This window comes from Dermacentor variabilis, chromosome 8 (genome assembly GCF_050947875.1).
Source record: "Dermacentor variabilis isolate Ectoservices chromosome 8, ASM5094787v1, whole genome shotgun sequence".
In the NCBI taxonomy this organism is placed as follows: domain Eukaryota; kingdom Metazoa; phylum Arthropoda; class Arachnida; order Ixodida; family Ixodidae; genus Dermacentor; species Dermacentor variabilis.
In genome coordinates this window covers 122,517,390-122,538,810 of record NC_134575.1, presented here as the reverse complement: position 1 = coordinate 122,538,810, position 21,421 = coordinate 122,517,390, and the positions used below count along the sequence as shown (strand labels likewise).

The following is a 21,421-nucleotide window of genomic DNA, read 5'->3' as shown; positions in this document are numbered from 1 at the left end:
GCAGCCCCCCGCTCAAACGCCGATCACCTTTCTCCGACCCCGTCGCGCCCGAGCGTGACGTGATTCGCCAAACAACCTCCTTCTTTGAGGCGTTTGAGCAGCGCGTCATGGCCCGCTTTGCGCGACTTGAGGAGCGCGTCGCCAATATCGACACCCGTGTGGCCGCCATCGAATCACACCTTACCGCCCTAGTCACCTGGGTCGCGGCCTTAGAGACATGCCAAAGCGCTACTGAGGCCACCGTCACACACCTGTCGCTCCCTGCCCCACACACCCCGGCACCTACCCCAACTCTGTCGGGGGACTCCGCCATCCATCATGGCCAGACACCCCACGAGCCTTAATTTCTGGCTGGTTCTGTAGCAAGCGCAACACCCTGCAGCTCCACCTCCAGGACATCCCTCCCGACACTCTGCCCTCCATCCTAGCACTGCAGGAACCCCTAACTCCCGTGAAAGTGCGCGACTACACCTCCTTCGATCCTTCTTCTGGGGTCCACCCAAACCTTGCCACACTGGTGCAGCGCAACCTTGCTGCCGTGCAGCACCAGTTGGACGTTTCGGGCTGTACCCATCTCCTCCTTGAAATCCTTCCTCGCCGTCGCACTGAGACAAGCCTCTTTGTTCTCAATGTGTACAGTCCTCCCAAAGCCCCTTCAGCTCCTCTCCTAGTCGTCCTCCGCAGAGCGCTCTCCTGCGCTGGCCGCAACGCCCTGGTCGTTCTTGGCGACTTCAATGCCCACATACCAGCTGGGGCTACCCCCAGAACACTCGCAAAGACCCCTCACTTTGCACTTTCATCCACCACGAGTGTCTTTCGGTCCTTAATGACTTCGCTTGCCTCACCAGGATAGGATCTAGTGTTCAACGAGACACCAATCCGGACCTTACCCTCGCCAAAATTGCCGCCAATCTGACCTGGACTGGTACAGGGGTCTTCCTCGATAGCGATCACTACGTCCTCTGCACAACTTTCCCACTCCCCTCCCTTGCTCGCGCCTCTACTGGTCTGACCCGGATAGTCGACTGGGACCGCTTTCGCTCCACTCGCCGCTCTACTTCCTACTCTGCTCCTATCACCAATCTCCCTGCCTGGACCGAGACCCTTTTGGTGGACGTCCACACTGCCACATCCACACTCCCTACAGCACCACTCTCCACTACGGCAAACAGCCGTCTGCTGCACCTTTGGGAGGCCTATCACGCTGTCCACCGCCGGTGGCAGGCTCAGAAATACAATCGCCACCTGCGCCTCCGTTTGGCCCGACTCTCGTTGGACATGGAGGAGCATTGCGCCTCTCTCCTTAGACAACAGTGGGGCCAGATCTGCGACTGCATGGCAGACAACCTGGGCCTCCGCGACACGTGGTCCATGCACCACACTGTCCGCCTCATACGCCCCATTGCAAACCGCCACCACGGCATGCGCGAATACGACCTCCGCCGCCTGTTCCAGGCATTTGTTCTCAGCCGCTACATTTATTATCTTCCGTATCTCTACCTTTCAAGTACCGAGGAAGACAAAGTCAACAGCCTCATTCGCCAGGCGTATAAGTCAGTCCTTTCCCTTCCCACGTCTACGTCGGCGGCTCGGTTACTGTCGATGGGCGTCCACAACTCCCTTACGGAGGTGACGGAGGCCCATCGCACGGCCCAGCTCCTCCGTCTCTCGTGCACCCGCCCGGGTCGCGCACTTCTCCCCACCCTTAACCTTTCCCCTCTTATTCCTCTTCCCACATCACTGCCCATCCCTTCCCATGTCTCCCCCTCCTAACCGTTAATCCCCTCCCTAAATATATGCATCCAGAACACCACCCCTCCCGTAGAGCAGCGCGAGCGTCCGCGCTCTGGCGTCAGTACGAACGGCAGGCCGCCGTGGCTTACGTAGATGCTGCCCCGTACCGCCGCTACCCAACAAATGCCCTTGCCGTCACTGACAATTCTCTCCGACACACGCTTACTGCCTCGCTCTACACTTCAACCTCTGTCGAGGCCGAGGAGGCAGCTATTGCCCTTGCCATCACGCAAATCTCCGCGAAGTGCATCTTCAGCGACTCCAAACCTGCCGTCTACAACTACGCGCTTGGACTGGTGGCACACCCGGCCATCGGAATCTTGCATTCCGACACCGTTCCCTCTCGCCCCATCCAAATCATCTGGGTGCCCGCTCACGCGGCCTATCCTGGTAACGAGGCGGCCAATTCCATCGCTCGAGATTCGACTGACTCAGCAAGCCCGCCCCCCCCGGGAATTGATACGCGCGACGCGCTCCTCACGTACCGCGATATCACGCTGCACTACCGCCTCTCTCGTCTCACCTTCCCCCCTCCGCACCAATCCCTTTCCCAGCCCCACCAACACTTATGGCGCCACCTTCAGGCCCATAGCTACCTTACTCCCGCACGTCTGGCCCTCTTCCACCCCGGGACGCGCTCGCCGGCTTGCCGCTTATGTGACGGCTCGCGCGCCGATTCCGCTCACGTCCTAGTCTCCTGCCCGGCACACTTGCCCCCCGCCTCTAGGCGCCTAACCAATCCGCAGCAGTGAGAGGCTGCTTTGTCCAGCACCGAGCAGCCTGAAGGCCGCCCACAACGCTGCTTTTTAATTGGTTTTTACTTTCTACCTTCTCATCAGTAAAAGCTTTTCACCACCACCACGGCGGGTTCGCTGCCGGCTAAAAATTAGTTGTTATCGAACTGGGAAAATTTCTTCCCTGGAATACGTAAGCGCTTCTGCTGTAGATTCGGGCCATTTTCGAGTCAGTGCCAACTTTTCTATTATGAATTTGAATACACTCAACGGGTTTATGTTTCAATAAAATATGTAGGAGTGTCCCGTTAGACAAAATTAATTTACTTAACCGGCGTTTCCGTTTCTAGTTTGGTCGTATACAATGCTTAAGTCCGATTCGCTAGACTGAGTGATTAAACCACATATGCACCACTCACGTATCAGACAACACTCAGAATTTAGCAGATATTCTATACATCAGGTCATATATCGCAGATACACATCCTACATAGTATATGTTTGTATATTCTCTACCTTGTTGTAATTATGCCTGAAACTGAGTTAACGTACCGATCCTGAGATCTGATATGGGGCTCACCTTCTTGTGTAAGCAGGATAAGTCATGAAGGGTAGAACATTTGGATTAGTTGCTGTCCACGCTGCGATGGCGCAACCCAAAACAGAGAGCACGGTGAACGTTGCAAGCGCCAACTTTTTCCGCCTGGGGAGTAATGACGAGCAAGTCGTTGGAAAGACCACACGCTTCTGATTACCGCGTGACATGGCAATGCATCTTCTCAAAGGAGTGTTAAAGGGTATAAGCCAACTAGAAGCGAATCGTGTCCATGTTTATTTCGGCATGTTACACATTGCACTGCAGCCTTGCTGCTCCTTGATTTCGAACACTAGCGACTCGAGTGCCGGAATTTATTGTAAACCAAACATTTTTTTACACTGGCTTTTGAGCAGCTCTTTTGCAGAGTTCCAAAGACTTATGTCTAGTAATCAAAGCTAAATGAGGCAGAAAAAAGCGCCAATCAGTGGCATACCTCGGTTAGCCAATCCGTGCATGACTGTACCATCTGCAGCTATTGGGTATTCCTTCGGGCATACAAATATGCACACGCTTGGTCATGCTGCATATGGCGGGGATAAGCATTCAGAGAACCGATGCATGACCTGCTCGCGCAATCTCAAAGGCAATGGGAGATCATACCATGGCACTGCTCTTGTATAAGTGCATTACATATGGCACATTAATCTCAGATGAAGCACGCTTCCATATAAAAACAGACGAAGCGGTAATATCCGTACAATCTTGTTCGGTAGTGTACATGAAAATGAGAAAGCATTAACGCGAAATTGCGTGACACCGCAGAAAATTATTTTCAGCATGCAGAATATTGCCACGACCTCCACACAGCTGACAGCCACTCCGCGAAATTCGGTGCCACATGCTAAGCATGTTGGGTGGCTCCCAGAAGAAGACAACGACGAAGGTGCCAGGACAGCGATATATAAAAGATCGATAGCGTCGACAGAAGTCTTTTGTGGCTTTGTCTGTGACAATATCATACAGCTGACTTAAAGTGCTCACAAGCAACACGTGCTCCATTTTTCTGGCAAATAAGCCATACACGCATGACGAAGTCAACGCAGAACAGATTGAAACTGATACCTTCCAAATTTTATTATGCGTTAACAGACAAGAGCGTAGTACGAATGCACTTTCTCGTAAATATTTAGTGCGCGGTGCTTTGTAAAGCGATAAACATTGTGAAAAAATTTGTCGCTTTCTGGTTCGTCGACACCTGAACAATTCATACCAGCGTCAACAGGGACTAAAGATGCATAAAGAAAAGGACGCGCACTGCACTTTGTATTCTCTGCATTATTTGTCGAAGCCCAGCCTATGTGTACAACATAACACGTGTACACAGGTGACGAGCATACCCGGCAAATTATAACAATAAAATCCGCTTGCTACAAGTGATAAAAGTACGCCATAATTCAGCTCAAGCCTCATGAATTTAGAAGGAATGCTTCACATAGTTCTTGTGCCATGGCATCTTTGCTTCGGCTTAGTACATTAATTTCACTACTCTGAAAAAAAATGCCGATTTTTCAAAACAATACATAGCATGAAAGCAGCGTATAATTAAGACCACGGAAAAACTACGTGAAGGAAGAATTCAAACTACTTTCACGCACTGAAGTTAACCCGCTAAATAGCTAGAACACTACAGCAAGTGAAAACAGCTTAATAATATCAGCCTTTCCTCGCACAAAATGTATATGCTTGTAGTAAAGGAAATGACTTATGAAATTGGAATCACAACTGACAGTTATCAGAGCTTTATCATGAGGAACCTCTCATCGCTTTTTTTACTCTCGCAAGGATAAGGGAAACACGCGTTTGTCAGTATAGGCTTATGTTTACCATCTGCGTTAAAGGTCTACGGGCGACGGGATGCCATTAATTTTTAAGACCGTGGAGCAATGCTGTCTCTAGGGTTTGTGATTGCTTTGTAGTAGAGAAAGACGTGTCTTAGTTTAAAGAAATTGTGAGCGTCATGAGTGCTAATATTTATCCATGGCAACGTACAAAGACAATTCCAGTCAGTTTCGCTGCAGTTGGAATTAATTTCAGGGTCAAAAGTTTGAACGTTACATAGCTCGTAACTCCTGCTCTTCCATGCCTGTGCGGCCAGGGTTGTCTACCACTGCCGGTTATCGGACACTATAACAACGGAAAAGGAAGCAAATTCTACTTTATATGTGTTTAAATCGCGATCAGTCTTCCAGAGTACCCATTCCACAGTCACAAATGAATTGATGTCGCTTGCAGAGCACCCTTTACACTTCCTACACAGATTGTACGGCGGCAATGGCTCGGCATGGGCTAGCATCGACTTTTGCTTGGCCATACCAATCTCCCGCTGCGGGCGATGTAGGCACCATATCTCCTCTTCATTGGCAGATTTCACGAGCCGTGGCGACGAAGGTTCACGTGCTTCCTGGGTAGACTACTCAGACAACACTACATTTCCAGTACGTTGGGATGATATGAAAGAAAAAACCGTGCGTCATAGTGCGCCATAAATAGTAGTTCTCTCATGCCGTGGACCTGCCGCTTTAGTAGTCACGAGATATGCACCTGTTCATCGACTCAGTTCAACGAAATTGTTCTACGCATTACAAGCAGTAAATATTGACACATGTCAAAGCTTGTGCTGTTTGCCCTATTTTGTTTCAAAACGAAGCGGAGAGCAGGTTCTGACTCATCGTCCTCATGTACAAGAATGTCATCTATACAAGTGCAAGCCACGTCCACAGATGTCAGCACAGATTCAACATGGCACTGACTTTGTGGTGACAGATGGCCATGTAGTGGACAGATCCCCTCTCAGATCAGATCAGATCCTCTCTCAGATCCTCTCTCAGATCCCCTCGGTGGAAGAACAAGAGACTAGACTAGCGCAATGATGCATATAGGCTCGAAAATGGTAGCCACGACATCAACGCAGTCACCTGATATATAAATGGCAATTGTTTGTGGGCCTTCTGTTCCTACAGGTTGGTGACCTCAAACGTGATACTACATCACAACTGTATACGTCTACGAAGTTTCCTTGCGGCACCATGAAACCGGCCGCCGAACAACGACGTCTCGAAGAAAACGGAACGTCTACCGTCGCCACACTCAAGCTTCCCGATTTCTGGCCCTCGGGCTGTGAACTCTGGTTCGTCCACATTGAGGCGCAGTTTCGACGTCACTGAGTCACATCTCAGGTGGTCAAGTACGACAACATCGTGAGTGTGCTTAACGCGACCACTGCAACTTTGGTCTGCGACATTTTGCTAGCTCCTCCGCCCAATGATAAGTACGATATCCTTAAGCGGGAGTTATTACGACGCACCACCGACTCTGAGTCGGGACGGATTCAACAGCTCCTCTCATCGGAGCCACTTGTTGACAGAAAAACAGACTGAGCTGCTTCGCCGCATGACACAACTCTTGGGAACCAGTCCATCGTCAGCAGACTCGAAAATCCTTCGGGAGCTCTTCTTCCAGCGGCTGCCGAGTCAGCTACGCATGATTTTACGTGTTTCACCTACTACATCTGTCAAGTCCTTAGCGATGATGGCAGACCAGATGGATCCTTTCCATGCTGTGACATCCACTATTGACCGTTGTAATGCACCCATGGCGACATGACCCCAGTTACAGCAGCACTTTGACAAACCCGACAGTTCAGGCACGCACCTTGCTGTGCAAGTAGAGGAACTTACTAACCAGTTCGCTGCCTTACGCTTTCGTGCGAATAACCATCAGCAGTGGCATCGCTCGCATGGCCAAAACGAGTCACGCCCTCCATCTCCCTTTATTTGTTGGTATTACGCCAGATAGGGCACTCGCGCACATCAGTGCCGTCCGCCTTGCAAATTTCCGGGAAACCGTGGGGCCAGTCACTGATGACGGCTATTGCTACTGGCTTCACATCAAGCCGTCTCTTCTACGTCACCGACCGCGTCACGAAAGTTCGCTATCTTGTAGACACTGGTCCGTAAATTTGTGTCATTCCCACTACTTTTCAAGACCGCAGAAGACATCGCCACGACACGTCTTTCCTCACTGCCGTCAACGGGTTCAACATTAAAACGTATGGCCATACAGCTGTCACTCTTGACCTCAGCACGCCATGTACGCCGATGGTATTACAATCTGGGTGACCACAGGGTCAGACGGCGCCATTCAAGACGCACTACAGGAAGCCGTAAATATAGTTCAAGAGTACGCAACAGCCGGAGGACTCACATGCGCAGCTGAGAAGTCGGAGCTCCTGCTTGTATTCAAAAAACGGAACAAGGCCGATATTACACCAGCCATCACATTGCATCTCAATGGCAACGTTATTCCAAGGGTAGACAGACTACGTGTACTAGGAGTTCACATAGAACACAACGGGAAGGCCAGACATACCCTACACGTGCTCCGCCAACAAGTTACCCAAATAACGCACATGATAAAGCGCATTACAAACCGCCGACAAGGACTGAAAGAAAAAGACGTACTCCGAATCGCGCAAGCCCTCATAATTAGCCGATTAACCTACCACCTCCCCTATCATAATCTGACTCAGACTGAGACGCACCAGATGGACACCCTCCTCCGTACGGCACTAAAGGCAGCCCTAGGACTACCCCAACATGCGTCTACGCGGCTCCTACTACGACTAGGGGTGCACAACACCATCCGCGAATTAGTTGAAGGTCATTTTAACAGCCAATTGCAACGTCTGCAACGAACAATGCAAGGATGCCACAATCTATCCCGGCTAGGACATCAAATCCCAAGAAAACCACAACAGGAAAACCGCACACTTCCGCTTAGCATTCGCAACAAAATTCACGTGGCCCCAATTCCACGGAATATGCACCCTGACCGTCATAGAGGTCGACGAAAGGCAAGAGCACAAGCCCTGGCTCGCCTATTTGGCGATGACAAATCAAACACTCCAGTCCTATACACCGACGTGGCCCGCGACCCACAGAAACGTGCCCTATGTCTAGTTGTACTAGATAGTGCAGACATTCTGAGAGCTTCGGCCTCGCTCAATACTGTGGACAGTGGCACGGCGGAAGAGGCTGCTATTGCCCTAGCCATCGTACACGCTTCAACCATGCCGGCGCCGGATGGATCTATAACAGTGGTCACTGATTCTCAGACCGCCTGCAGGACTTTGGCACAAGGAAGGGTGACACCCTACACACACACCGCATTCTTACATCATTACACCCCACAGCGTTACACAGGGTGCGTATCATCTGGACACCTGGACACGCCTCTCTCCATGGTAATAAACGCGCTAATGCGGTAGTCCGAGAGCTCGCTAACCGGGCGCCATCGGAAGAGCTGTCCAACCCAGACGACGCACCGACAGAACCACTGAACTACACTGAAACTCTACAATATTACAGAGATACCAGGAGACACTTCCCTCCACCACATAATTCCCTTAATCGAGAAGATGCCGTCGCGTGGCGACAGCTTCAAACTAACTCATTTCCCTGCCTCTTTTATCTTCACCTCTTCCACCCCACACAATATCCCTCATACTGTCCCTATTGTGGAGCAAAGCCCACAGTATATCATTGCACCTGGGAGTGCCCACACCTTCCGGGCTACTCCTCTATTCCTTCACCTTCCCCTTCCTTTTGTGAGACTGCGCTGACCAGCTCAGACCCGCAAGAGCAGCGACGGCTGATCCGGTGGGCACGCGGAGTGGCGCGAGCCAATGGGTCCCTGAACTAAGGGTTCCACCCTGCGAGGAAGTCGCCCAAACTCATCATAAATAAATGTTTTCTCTCTCTCTCTCTCTCTGGTCTGCGACGCCCTTTTCGATGGCTATTCACCGTCGCCGACATCCGCGGGCCGATCGTCGGCACTGACTTTCTGTGGAAGTTTAATCTTCCCGTCGATCTTCGCCACTGCCGCCTTCTTGCCTCTTCAAAAAACCTGTTCGTACAAGGTATCACCACGTCTGCGCCACCTTTGCATCTCGTGCAAGCCCACACCCAGGTACCGAAGCCGCGGTCCACCAACCTGTTGGAATTTCCAGAGCTAGTCAAACCACGCTCGCCAGATCGTCCAATAGTGCACAACGTCATGCACCACATTGTGGCTAAAGGACCACCAGTATGCGCTCGACCTCGCCGCTAAGCACCAGACCGTCTGAAAATTTCAAAGCAAGAATTCGAACACAAGCTCGAGTTGGGCTTCGTTCGTCCTTCCACTTACCTTTGGTCACCTGCTTTATACATGGTGCCCAAGATGATGGGTGATTGGCGGCCGTGTGGCGATTACCACGCCTTAAACAAAGTTACGATACGCCATAGGTACACATGCATACCCCACATCCACGATTTCACCGCATCGCTTCATTGTTGCTGCATATATAGCAGGGTGGATCTAGTAAAAGCCAACCAGCATATTCCTGTCGAACCTTCTGACATTCCTAAAACCGCACTCGTTACCCCGTTCGGTATGTTCGAATACATGCGCATGCCATTCGGCCTCCTTAATGCCGCTCAAACATTGCAGCGGTTCGTCGATCAAGTACTCCGTAGCCTGACTTGTTGCTTCGTCTAATTAGATGACATTCTCGTATTTATTCGCTCTGCTGTGAAACACGAATCTGACCTACGTAAGGTGTTTGAATGCCTCCGTCAATATGGCCTGGTTGTAAACATCTCGAAGAGTGAATTTGGCGTTGCTTCTCTCAATTTCCCGGGCCATGGAGTAGATTAGCATGGCATCCAAGCCGTCCCATCCCCTGTCCAAGCCATTAAAGATTTTACACGTCCTTCTTCCACCAAGCAATTACGGGCATTTCTGAGCCTCATCAATTACTATCGCCGTTTCATTCCTCGTTGTGCTTCAATGTTGCAGCTTCTGCACATTCTACTCTCTGGCACAACACAAGCTAGCACGCCTATATCATGGACCAATGCCGCTGAATCTGCTTTTATCTCTGCCTAGAACGCCCTTGCTACCGCTACTCTACCGGCACACATGCAACCAGATGCTCCAATGTCCCTTATGGTAGACGCCTTTGAAATAGTTGTTGGCACCGTGTTTCAACAGCTGGTCGGCAAGACATGGCAGCCTAGATCTTTCTTTTCAAGGAAGATGACACCGCAAGAAACCCGCTACAGCACTTTCGGTCAAGAATTGCTAGGACTGTACCTCGCAGTTCGTTACTTCCGTCACAAACTCGAAGGGCGTCAGTTCTTTATTCTTACCGACCAGAAACCACTAATTTATGCTATAACATTCAACAGTTCCTTGCTTATTCTCCGCGTTATTCGCCTGCTTCAAATATCTCCGAATTCACTACTGACATTCGGCATATCATTGGGGCCGATAATCCAGTTGCAGACGCTCTGTCACAGATTCATATAAATGAAAGCCAAGTAAATCGCTCCGGCGTTGACTTCGTCCACCTCGCTACCGCTCAACGCACAGACCGGGAACTTCGAACACTCCGGACTGCCAATGATTATCTGCGCTTCGAAGATATCTTACTGCCTGGCTGCAACGTCGCAGTGATATGTGACATGTGTGCAGGTCGTCATCGACCATACGTTACACAACAATTTCGGCAGCAAGTTTTTGACGCACTACACTCCTTATCGCACCCTGGAGTACGCGACACAGAACGTCTCCTCACTTCCCGCTACCTGTGGTCGCGTATGAACGCAGACGGCCATTGCTGGGCTCGGGCATGCATGCACTGCCAGCGCGCCAAAGTCAGTCGACACACTATGAGCGCGCCTGGTAATTTTCCACCACCAAACGTTCGTTTCGGCCACGTTCACATCGATATCCTTGGTCCCCTACCACCGTCCTCGACCCAACGATACATACTCACTTGTATCGACCACTTCACACGCTGGTCTGAAGCAATGCCACTCTCTCACGTTACTGCAGAGTCTGTAGCTCAGGCCATCTTAAATACCTAGATTTCTCGTTACGGCGTACCGCACACCATAACGACCGACAGACGAAGACAGTTTGACTCGTCCCCTTTTCAAGCACTCTCCCGTATTCTGGGTGTAACGCCCATACAAACGACAGCTTATCACTTAAGTTCCAATGGCAGAATACTTCCGCCGTCAACTGAAAGCAGCACTTCGTGCCCACGACTACATGATTCCATGGACAGAGCACCTGCCTTTGGGTCTACTAGGTATTTGCAAAGCTCTGAAAGCAGATGCACAGTGTTCCTCAGCAGAGCTTGTTTTCGGTACGACACTTCGCATACATGGTGCGTTCTTCGCCTAGGAACCGTCATCTGCCGACGTAAAATCTTACGCCTACCGCCTTCGCTTTACAATGACCACTGTTATAGCACCGCCGCTTCGTAACGACCGCAGAAATGTTTAGATGAGCCCCATCTTTACTTCACAGCAGTCACGTATTTATCCGTCGTGACGCTACTCGCGCTCCTTTACAAGCTCTTTACGACGGTCCCTTCAAAGTCCTCAAGCGTGACGCCAAGTTTTTCACAATTCTTGTCAGCAGACGCGAAGAGACAGTTTTGATCGACCACTTGAAGTCAGCTTATATAGACTCTGGCAGTGCCATCTCCACAATTTAAACCGCTCAACGGCAGTGTCTTCATCGCTAGGGGGCGGGGTGGGAGTGGGGGTGCCATGTAATGGACAGTACTCATAGAGCCCCGCGGTGGAAGAAGAAGAGACTAGAGTAACGCCATCGAAGGAGGATATCCAATCCAACCGCCATCAGGCATATAGGCTCGACGATGGTAGCCGCGGAATCAACGCAGTCACCTGATAAATAAATCTCTATTCTTTCTGGGCCTTCTGTTCCTACAGGCAAAATAGCCAGAACGCCATTGCTCCATGAAACTCAATGTTTATCTATCATTGATCCATTTTGCTGAACCAAAATAAGAAAAATATTAAGCCGCTGATACTGATCACTGAACAAATACAATATACATAATTAGCAATTCTTCCTAGAACACTCAGGCAACACTTCAACCCGGTATCAATCACTGAAGAAGGCAAAAAGTGCCCAATTTGTAGCACTCAAGTAAGCGGATTCTTGTAAGCGGATCAGTGAATTTTTGTCAGATGCTTGGCTTCAGAATGCATTTTCCCATTTTTAGTAAACATAAAACTAAAATCTAATGAAACATGTCATAAAACTAAATCTAATGAAACGTGTCATGTTTGACACCCTGCGTGCAAAGCATTTATACCTCACTTGTAGATTATAAATCGAATCCAGAGTAAGGTATTTCATTTTGTCTTGTGGCTTAATAAACTAATATACACTTGTACAGATCTCGTGAAAACACCACATTAAATATATGTGCTGCTACAATCTCTAGAATCCTGTACGACGCCACAAGAGTCACACGTTGAACAGGCGAACCGGCACATCAAACGCGTTGTGTCCACCTCCGTCGCTCATCTATACAGCATGTTGTGTAGTTGTTCGTGTTTATCTTTATTGCAGTGCGGTATTTTTCTTCCCTTCTTGGGAGAATTTCTATTGCTTTTAACCTTAACAACAGTTTGGCAATCTTTATCCGCTCATCACCTTGCGAACTCTATCCATGCGCACCTTCTTAATGGGAAGATGTCATTATGAATGCATGCTTTCCGGCAGCAGTTTAGGGCAGCCTGTCACTTTTGAAACGAAAGTCAGGTTGTACTCTATCGCAGATTATAAAGCAAAAAGCAACTTCCTTAAAATAGGGCCTGCCCATACCATAAAAACAAAATTTATACCCGTCTCCAAACTGAACATTGAACACTACACTTATTTTAACAGAGTGCTAAGCATCAACTTTCCATAGAGAGATATAACCTTAACGTTGTTACTCCTGATACGCTGCGACTCACTATGATGTGCGGGCCTGTCGTGATATGCGAACTCACTTTTTCAGTACGAGCAGTATGAGAAGAGAGAGAACGAAAAGCTGGAAGTCTGTAGACAAGTACCAGAGGTGAACAAGAAGGGTCTGAAATAAAAAGAAAGAAAAGCAGATATATGCACCGTTTTAAAGCATTCCAGCATAGATCATTGCAAATCTTTCCATTTTTTGAAGCATACAAGCAAAGGCGAACACAGATCTATGGGGACCCTCTAGCCCCGTTCTCATGGTGTGTTTAAGTATAAATGCGGGAAGCTTGCAAAAAGTGAAAAAGCACAACAGTCCGAATTCTCATAGAAAAAAAAAAGAACTCAGCGCCCTTCCACTCTGTGAAGAAGGATGACCAGCGAATATGTGTATGTGGGCCCCTTAATCGCGAACTGCCCCTTCGCTGCGAGTCGGCCCGGTATTGCACTGTCTTCGGGATCGGCCCACGTATGAGGAGTTTTTTTTGCTTACAACGACACGATTATTTCCTTGTACGGTAGAGGTATACAGATTCGCTGTAAACGATTTGGTAGGCTGTATCAGGGACACAATCGCAGTGGGGCGCGTGAAACGTCTGGTGCGTATGGTTCTGGTTCCCCTTCTGGTTAACCAGAGGGGAAGATCCTGTTTGCTACCCTGCGCTGGGGAGAGAGGGGAGCAAGTTAAAGAAAGGGAGCACAGATACGCAATCACATTCGGTCATTATTAGCGCATGCTATCACCGCACAGCACAGTAGCACTTGCATCTCTATAAAGATCAGTTCAGGCTACAGCCGCTTGTCCAAGTCCTCGTCGTCCTGCGCTGCGATGGTTTGCGATGTTGAAATTCTAAACAGATTTCCACTAGCTGTTTAAGGTCTTTGTTTAAAACGTTCAATCGCGATTGACAGTGATCGTCTCTGTAAATTGCAGCGAGGACAGTCACAGAAAACGGGTTGAAGAGCATCCTCGCTATAACAGTCATCGCACGAGGTGTCGTCGTTGCATCCAATTCGTGAAGCAAAAGACTTCGTAAAAGCCACTCCTAGCAATATTCGGCAAAACAGAGTAACCTTGCGTCGGCGGGTCTAGCTGGGATCCAGACGGAGTTGCCTTGAAAAATTCGGATGCTCCACATGGAGCGCGTGATATTCCCGTGTAAGCATTCGAAGCTTTCTAGCGGCATCTGTCCTTAATAATGGCATCGACTCCTCTTTGCCGCCTTGGAAAGTCGACAGAGCAGAGTTATCAGCGTGTTCGTTACCTGTGACGCCGCAGTGACTTGGAAGGTACTGAAATGTCATGTGGTGTCCTTTTTCAGCCAAGGTATGGATTAGTTCTCTGATCTCGAATACCAGTTGTTTGTGTAGTCCACGCCGCAGTACTGATAGCAAAGACTGCAGTGTTATAGGGTACAGAAATGACGTAACTAAATGCACAAGTTACATTTCTGGATGCATTAGAAGGCCTAGATGCCTAACTTAAGTCACAGCTAGTGGGAGTCTTACGGTCTAACTTTGCAATTGTGCTCGCTCCCTAAGTAACTGGGCCCGTTTGTTTTGCACATGCTGTTCCGGTCTTACGGCAAAAAAAAATTGCAGTGCGCATAAGCTTCGCCTTTAAGAGTTGAATGCGATAGCATTCAAAGATCCCTGACCGCTTGTCCGCTTCCTCGCAATCGCAGCTTTGTTGCGATGGATGGATGGATGGATGGATGGATGGATGGATGGATGGATGGATGGATGGATGGATGGATGGATGGATGGATGGATGGACGGACGGACGGACGGACAGACGGGATGAGCGTCCCCTTTGGAGCGGGTCCGTGGGTTGCGCTACCAAGCTCTTATTATATTGCTTAATGTCCTACCTGTGTTAAAGAAAAAGACAAAAATAAAAGGAAAGAAAAAATTCACGAAGATTCCCCATCACCAAACTTTCTGAACCACTATTTTTGAACCACATTGTTTTTTTTGCACACCTCCATTGTTTGTCACTTCCCTAATTTTATTCCGTGAATCTTCCAATCGCCTCTTACTAATCCCTACTGCGGGCATGTTTACTTTCCCTCTGCTCTCGTTGAACCCAACGGCTTCGAGGAGGCCAGAGATGACTAAATTGACCACTGGGCAGATATTTTTACATTCTAATAAAACATGCTCCGTTGTTTCCCTAGCTTTACATCAAGCAAGTACAAGCTTGGTCTTCTTTGTTGTATCTCGCTTTATAAACAATATTGCTATAACATGTTTTCTTTACGCGCGGTTTTAGCGAACGACGCGTCCTGACCGATATTAAAGGCGTTTCACGTCAAAACAAAGAAAAATAAATGCACAGCCATTGTCAACGTCTGCACAAGGACCGGCATGTGTTCAAAAACAGCTTGGGTATGGGGACGAAGTAGTCCTAGCTGCACTGTTTAGCGGACCGACGCCTTACCAATAAACCGAATAAGAGAAGCAGGTTGTGCGTACTAAAATACGAAAGGAAACTTATAGTGTTCTGTACGAGTTATATATAAAGTACTGTGAACTTGTGGTCCCAGTTACATCAGTGGTATGGCACGCTGTACTAATAAGTACTTGGTAGAGAATAAGAATCACTTAAATAAGAAAAGTTTTAGTCAAGTTATATATTCGAGCGTGTGCGGGTGTAAGACCTGTTTCAAAAGCCGCTGCCATATTAGGTGGCCACCGCGATCAGGACGCTTGTGAAATTTAAAAATTTAGTGCCATTCCACTCTGTGAAGGTGGATGACAAGCGTAGCTGTGTACCTAGGCCCGTTAATGGCGAACTGTCCACTGCCATGCATGAAATGTCGTATGCACATAAATCGAACGCAAGGCGTGACTGGTCGCTCATCCACGATGTTGAGCCTCGGAAGATGATGAGGCACCGTGGGGTATACGCATCCATGTACTGTTGCAAAACGTGGCTCGACACATTTTGCTAACGAATCTCGGCACGTAGAACAGACACGCGCCTTGCCCCACTCCGAGGACGCACACTGCTTCACCGTAGCCAAGGCGACCGTGCGTAGGTCGACCTCCCGCCGTGCAGTAATGGTTGTGAGGACACTCGCAAACCACAAGCAGTCACAAACAGCACAGGCCACGCAAAATTGTTTCCCAACAAACTCCGTCTGAAACCTGGCCGTTGCTTCGGTGAAACGTTCGAAGTTTGCGGGATCGGGGCCCCATGGATGGTTCACGTTACTTTCCTCCTCGCGCTCCTGGCTAGCAGCACGCTTACGGGACCGGCACCACTCGAGAGTGGAAGGAAAGGAGATACGCAAGCGCTTGGAACGCCGAGAAAGAGAGGGCGGTGCGAACGTAGGCATGGCCGACGCGGGTCAAGGTGTAGTGTCGGTTCTTATCAGCCTAATAGCTGATACGGATTGTATTTGGAGCGAAGATATTAAACTTATCTTTGCAAGTGGACCCGCAATTGCAATATCTTCGGCATCGGCCCATGTATGGCGAGAAATTCTCGACCTATTTGGCTCTTGCTCACGGAAACATTTTTCATCAGAACCTAGCCATATACAGCTTCGCTGTGAAAAAAAAAAAAGAAAACATGCCATATGAGAAAATTCGCTGCCAATTGCCTAAGCGAAGGTTCAGCGGCGTTGACCGACAGATATTTTTGTTACGACACACGACGTAATTGAACGTGAACAAGGCACAACGATCGAGGCCATCTAGGAGCACGACAAACTAGACGGAAAAGTGGTCTATCTCTTTCACATGGTTTTTATCGTCTGTAGGGTGAACTGGCTATCTGCGCAATTATCAGTACGCGCTACGATACCACAGGTCAAGCGGTACTTTCCAGAATACAGAATCACGCACAAAGTTCAGACGCACACGCGAAGACACGCACACACAAACGGCAATGTACGCTGTCATTTGGAATCACAACCAAAATTCCGACGATGCACAATCTTATCCAAAATGACGGCAGCGCCTTATGCGCTCCCTGTAGGGGAGGGTTCCCTCGGCGAGAAGGCTTTTGCGTTTTTACAGTGAACTTGTATATGGCTAGCCGATTTGTACGTCCGTTTGTCGTCTGTGTGCCGAAAACTGCCCCGGCGCAACCCCATGCGCATGAGTAAAAAAGAAGAGAGAGGGGCGCGATTAGCTGCGCCACTAATGACGTCGTTGCTCTCAGTCGCAGGCGAGCGCGCGCGCAGCGGTTTCTCTCCAGCTCCGAAATGGATAGGCCACGCGGCATACGTACTCCTGATGAGCAGGCAGCTTTCGATCAGCAACACCGCGAACATAACCGGGAACGAGTTACTCTACACCGTGCCGATGCTGCAGTTCGGGCACAAGAACAGGCTCGTGCAGCCGAGCGGAAGCAGCAACTGCGAACCGAGGATCCGGCAGCCTACTAAGCGGTCGTTTAATGAACTGTCGGAATTAAGTCAGTGATAAACGCGGACATTACGTTTTAGCTTCGCTGGTTGACCATCTGTACGGAGTGCTTGAGCGGTGATTTTTTTTTAACATTTTTGCAGACTTCCGTGCACGTCACGTCGAGCTACATCTTTCAAGCCGATGGCGTTGGACGCGTGACTGCTTAGAATATACGGTCTGAAATTGATACTTATGGAAGTTAAACATACTTTGAGAGCTTATAAAGAGGGCCTCACGTGTACACGTGAAAAATTTTCTAGAGGAAACGTTGATGCGTGGCTGCTTACAGTGATTGGCGGTAAATTGATACTTTGAAATAGCAAAAATACATTAAGAGGTTCTTGATAAACGTAGACCGCCTCCCACATACGGGATAACATGTTTAAGCAGAAATGTTGGGGCGTTTGGTCACAGCCGAAATTCTGAAACCAAATTCACAACTCGGAGGAGCATTTTAAAAGATCATCAAGCCATTTGCATTATATTACGGTGCCTTCAGTGCAGCTACAACTTTGACATTTCTGTAGCGCATTCCACCAAGTGCCGCGTTATGTTTATGTATATATGCTTCTCGATACACTTTGTAGCTTGCAAATGCCGCAGCGTTTGCGCCAGAAAAGCTTCAGTCAGCACAACTATGTTAACTTTTAAAGGTGCCCCCGGTGCAAACACAACGACAACATTTCTCGAACATATCGATACTTTAAAACACATTTTATTTTTGGCAAGTTCTCTCCCAAAACGCAGGATGTATTTCTGAAGCGGCATGCTGCCAGATACATCACGTACAGAGGAATTAACAAAACGTTATGTAATTTTCCACAACGCGCTTAATTACCCTAGACACTTCTAACATTGATCCAGATCACCCTCGGTATTCCTAAGAACTGCCCCAATTTTCTGTGTGATACTCTAATAATTCCTTCAGTGAATCACCTTTTGGAGCGGGAATTCTCCATCGCCACCGATAGTCGCAGAATGCCGTGTAACGCAGCGAAAGCGTACCACGCTCCAACGATTTTAACAAGAAATTCCAGGCTGGATGGAGGCGACGCGCAATGACGCAGCAGTTTACGGTGTCTGGCGCTGATGCTTGTGATTGTGCGGAGGTTGACTCGAGTCAGATTTGGGAAAGCTCTTTCCAGTGATCAAACGTTGCAAGTGCCCCCTTCCCAATGCGACAGCTGTCCAACGGCAGCTTTTAGCGCCACGTGAGAGCAACTTTACTTGCGTCGCTCACCCGTTCGGTCACTTGGAAGAAATTTCTAATCTGCAGAAGCAGGGCCCACCAGGTATCAGCAATCTCCTTGTCAAGCGTCCGGAAAAACCCTTTGGCATCAGGCCCAGTCACAAAGCGGGGAAGCACGTAGGTGCACATGATGACAAAGAAGAGCGGCACACAAATCCTGCAGCAAATAAAAAAAAAATACAGGTAACTACATGTCTCGTGTTCATGAAATCAGCCAGGAAGCATATGCTTTAATTATTTAACTCATAAAAATCCTGTGCGCGGTTGTATGTCATTGGCGACTCTTAAATACCACCGTATTTTTTCATGTGTTTTGGTGTTTCCTCTAAGAGGGACGTAAAACGACGAAAAAATATAATCCAGACTTTTGTTCTAACCGAAAGGGTGGCAGCCCAATGATTTTTTTCCTTCCATTCGCATTTATTTTGTACATATATTTTGTCTTTTCCAAATCTGTGCAAATTTATTGCGAATAATATATTTTCAGGCAATCTTTTTGTAATAATGCTGTATACGTTCTATAGGCGACGATAAAATTCAACGGTCGCCGTCATGCGCTATCGCCTAGAGATTTATTATCGGCTACAGCTAACCCCACGTTCTCCTCTTGTCTCAAACGAGCATTTCGGCCACGCGCAGATTACCAGTTTTGTGGAACTGTGGATGTTTTACATATTTGTGCGCAGTCGAACATAAAAATTGATGCTGACCAAAATTTAAAAAAATATGCGCAGAAAACGTCGAGAATAGTGTCTGTGTAAGTGAATAACCCGAAGGAACGAACGAACGAATAAAGCCACAGTGCGAACAAGAGGACGGGAGAGAGGACGAGCGAAAGCGTGAAAGAGCAAGCGAGCGAGAGAACGAGTGCGAGAGCGAGAGAGAGAAAAAAAAGAGAGCGAGCGAACGAACGTTTTTGCTTACACAGGGTGACTACCCACCATCAGCCACCAACCACGAAAACGGCCGTAAGATTCAAAGAACGGAGGGAAAGCGCAAAAAAAACAAAAAAACACGATGACAAGAGAAGGAAACGAAGACACAGCGCTACTAACAACTGAACTTTTATTGCACATGGTCACCACATATATACCATCGCACAACAGGATAATATCGCAACACAGGTTTCTTTCCGGCACAATCATCTACCACAGGCCGCTACCGCGATAGAAACATTTCTCTTTTTGACAGCGACCACAGATGGGCAACTTAGATTTATCATTTCTAATAATTTAAAATGCCCCTATGATCTCCCTAGCGACTTGATGTGGGTTCCTAGATATCACTTTTCATTTGTCGAAGAAGGGTTTACAGCCACAACACCAGCTGTGCGCGGCTAGATGACTAGTCTGTACCAGATTATTAACATCGTTTGAATGTTCCCGTAAGCGATCACTGAGGCACCTTCATGTCTGATGAATGTATTCCTTCCCACAGTCTCAAGGAATACGGTACACCACTCCTTCCATGCACGAAAAAAAGAGGCTTCTCGTTGTTTTTATTGCAGTCATGGCGCCTCTTTGCAGTATTGTTAACTTTCGCGCCATTTTTAACCATGCGCCATGTGTAACCATGTGCAATAAACATTCAGCTGTTAGTAGAGCTGTGTCTTTGTTTCCTTCTCTTGTCCTCATGTTTATTGTGCTTTGCCTCAAGTGATGCAGTACGAACTATCCCACCAGTATCTTGTATCAAGGAACGCCATTTGCTTAGAAAAAAAGATGGCTCGCTATCCCGGCATTCAGAAAGGAGATGTCGAGCGAGGCTGTTGAAAACCTCCACTACTACTGCTGTAGGGAGTATGAAATGCTTTATTGCCTTACAGTAATGCTTGTAATGGTAATTTAGAGTAACCGTAGTAATGGGAGTAATGAAAATTTTGGCAGCACGCCGCCGCTGGTCGTACTGACGTTTCTTGTCCCCTTTGCCGCTCCTTGTATTCAGGCTGCTCCTCGGGAATCCTGACTACGTGTTGTATACCTGTAGCAGTGCTGCGACAACTTACTTCTTTTATATATGAAAGGCTAGTCACGCGACTCCCGACATCGCAAGCTGCGATCACGGCGGCAGCTTGGCTCACAGCAGTCTTTACCGAGAAACGTGTTATACGAGCGCTGTGCGTGCTTCGCGTTGTTAGCAGGAACACCTTGTTATCAATGATGTGGTGTGGATTCTTGTTTCATACTTGTTGCTTATTGAAATGATTGCAGTGCTGTATGTTGTATGTGTGATACCAAAAATTCTACTCACTTTTCACTTCAATGGCTGAAGGATTTTTTTACTAATTACTGAAGGTATCTTTTTTTTTCTCGTGAGGACGCAGCACGAAAATTCACGGTCAGCTAGAGGCTAACAGCTTGGCTGTAAAAGGAGTTGTTTCAGACGAATGTGGGGTTGCGTCGAAAACTCCTCTGGCGCAACCCCATGCGTATGCGCGGAAAGGAAAAAAAGGGAAAGAGAGGCGCGATTGGTTGTGCCAGTAGGGACGCCGCTGCTCTCCGTAGCAGCCAAACTCGCGCGCAGCAGTTTCTCTCCTGCTCCGAAATGGTTAGGCCACGCGTCCTACGTACCCCTGACGAACAGGCAGCTTTCGATCAACAACGCTGCGAGCAGAACGAGGAACGAGCTCGTCTACGTGGTGCCGATGCTGAAGCCCAGGCACAACAACAGGCTCGTGCAGCCGAACGCAAGCAGCAACTGCGAACCGAGGATCCGGCAGCCTACCAAGCCGTCGTTTGATGAGCAATCGGGATTAACCGAGTGATAAACACCGGGGCCGCACGTTTCAGCTTCGCTGGTTAACCA

At 48.5% G+C, this 21,421-nt stretch overlaps 1 protein-coding gene across 4 annotated transcripts in view; it reads right to left on the bottom strand.

Moving 5' to 3' along the window:
* The window catches only part of LOC142590566 (nose resistant to fluoxetine protein 6-like), a 109,751-nt gene that overhangs the window by 18,283 nt on the left and 70,047 nt on the right, over positions 1 to 21,421 (bottom strand). For all 4 annotated transcript variants that reach the window (XM_075702847.1, XM_075702848.1, XM_075702849.1 and 1 more), the window contains 3 exons: positions 18,608 to 18,773; positions 12,987 to 13,069; positions 3,109 to 3,231 (listed from right to left, as the gene is read on the bottom strand). In XM_075702847.1, coding sequence (XP_075558962.1) covers positions 3,109 to 3,231; positions 12,987 to 13,069; positions 18,608 to 18,773 — 372 coding nt within the window. The remainder of the gene's footprint in view (positions 1 to 3,108; positions 3,232 to 12,986; positions 13,070 to 18,607; positions 18,774 to 21,421) is intronic.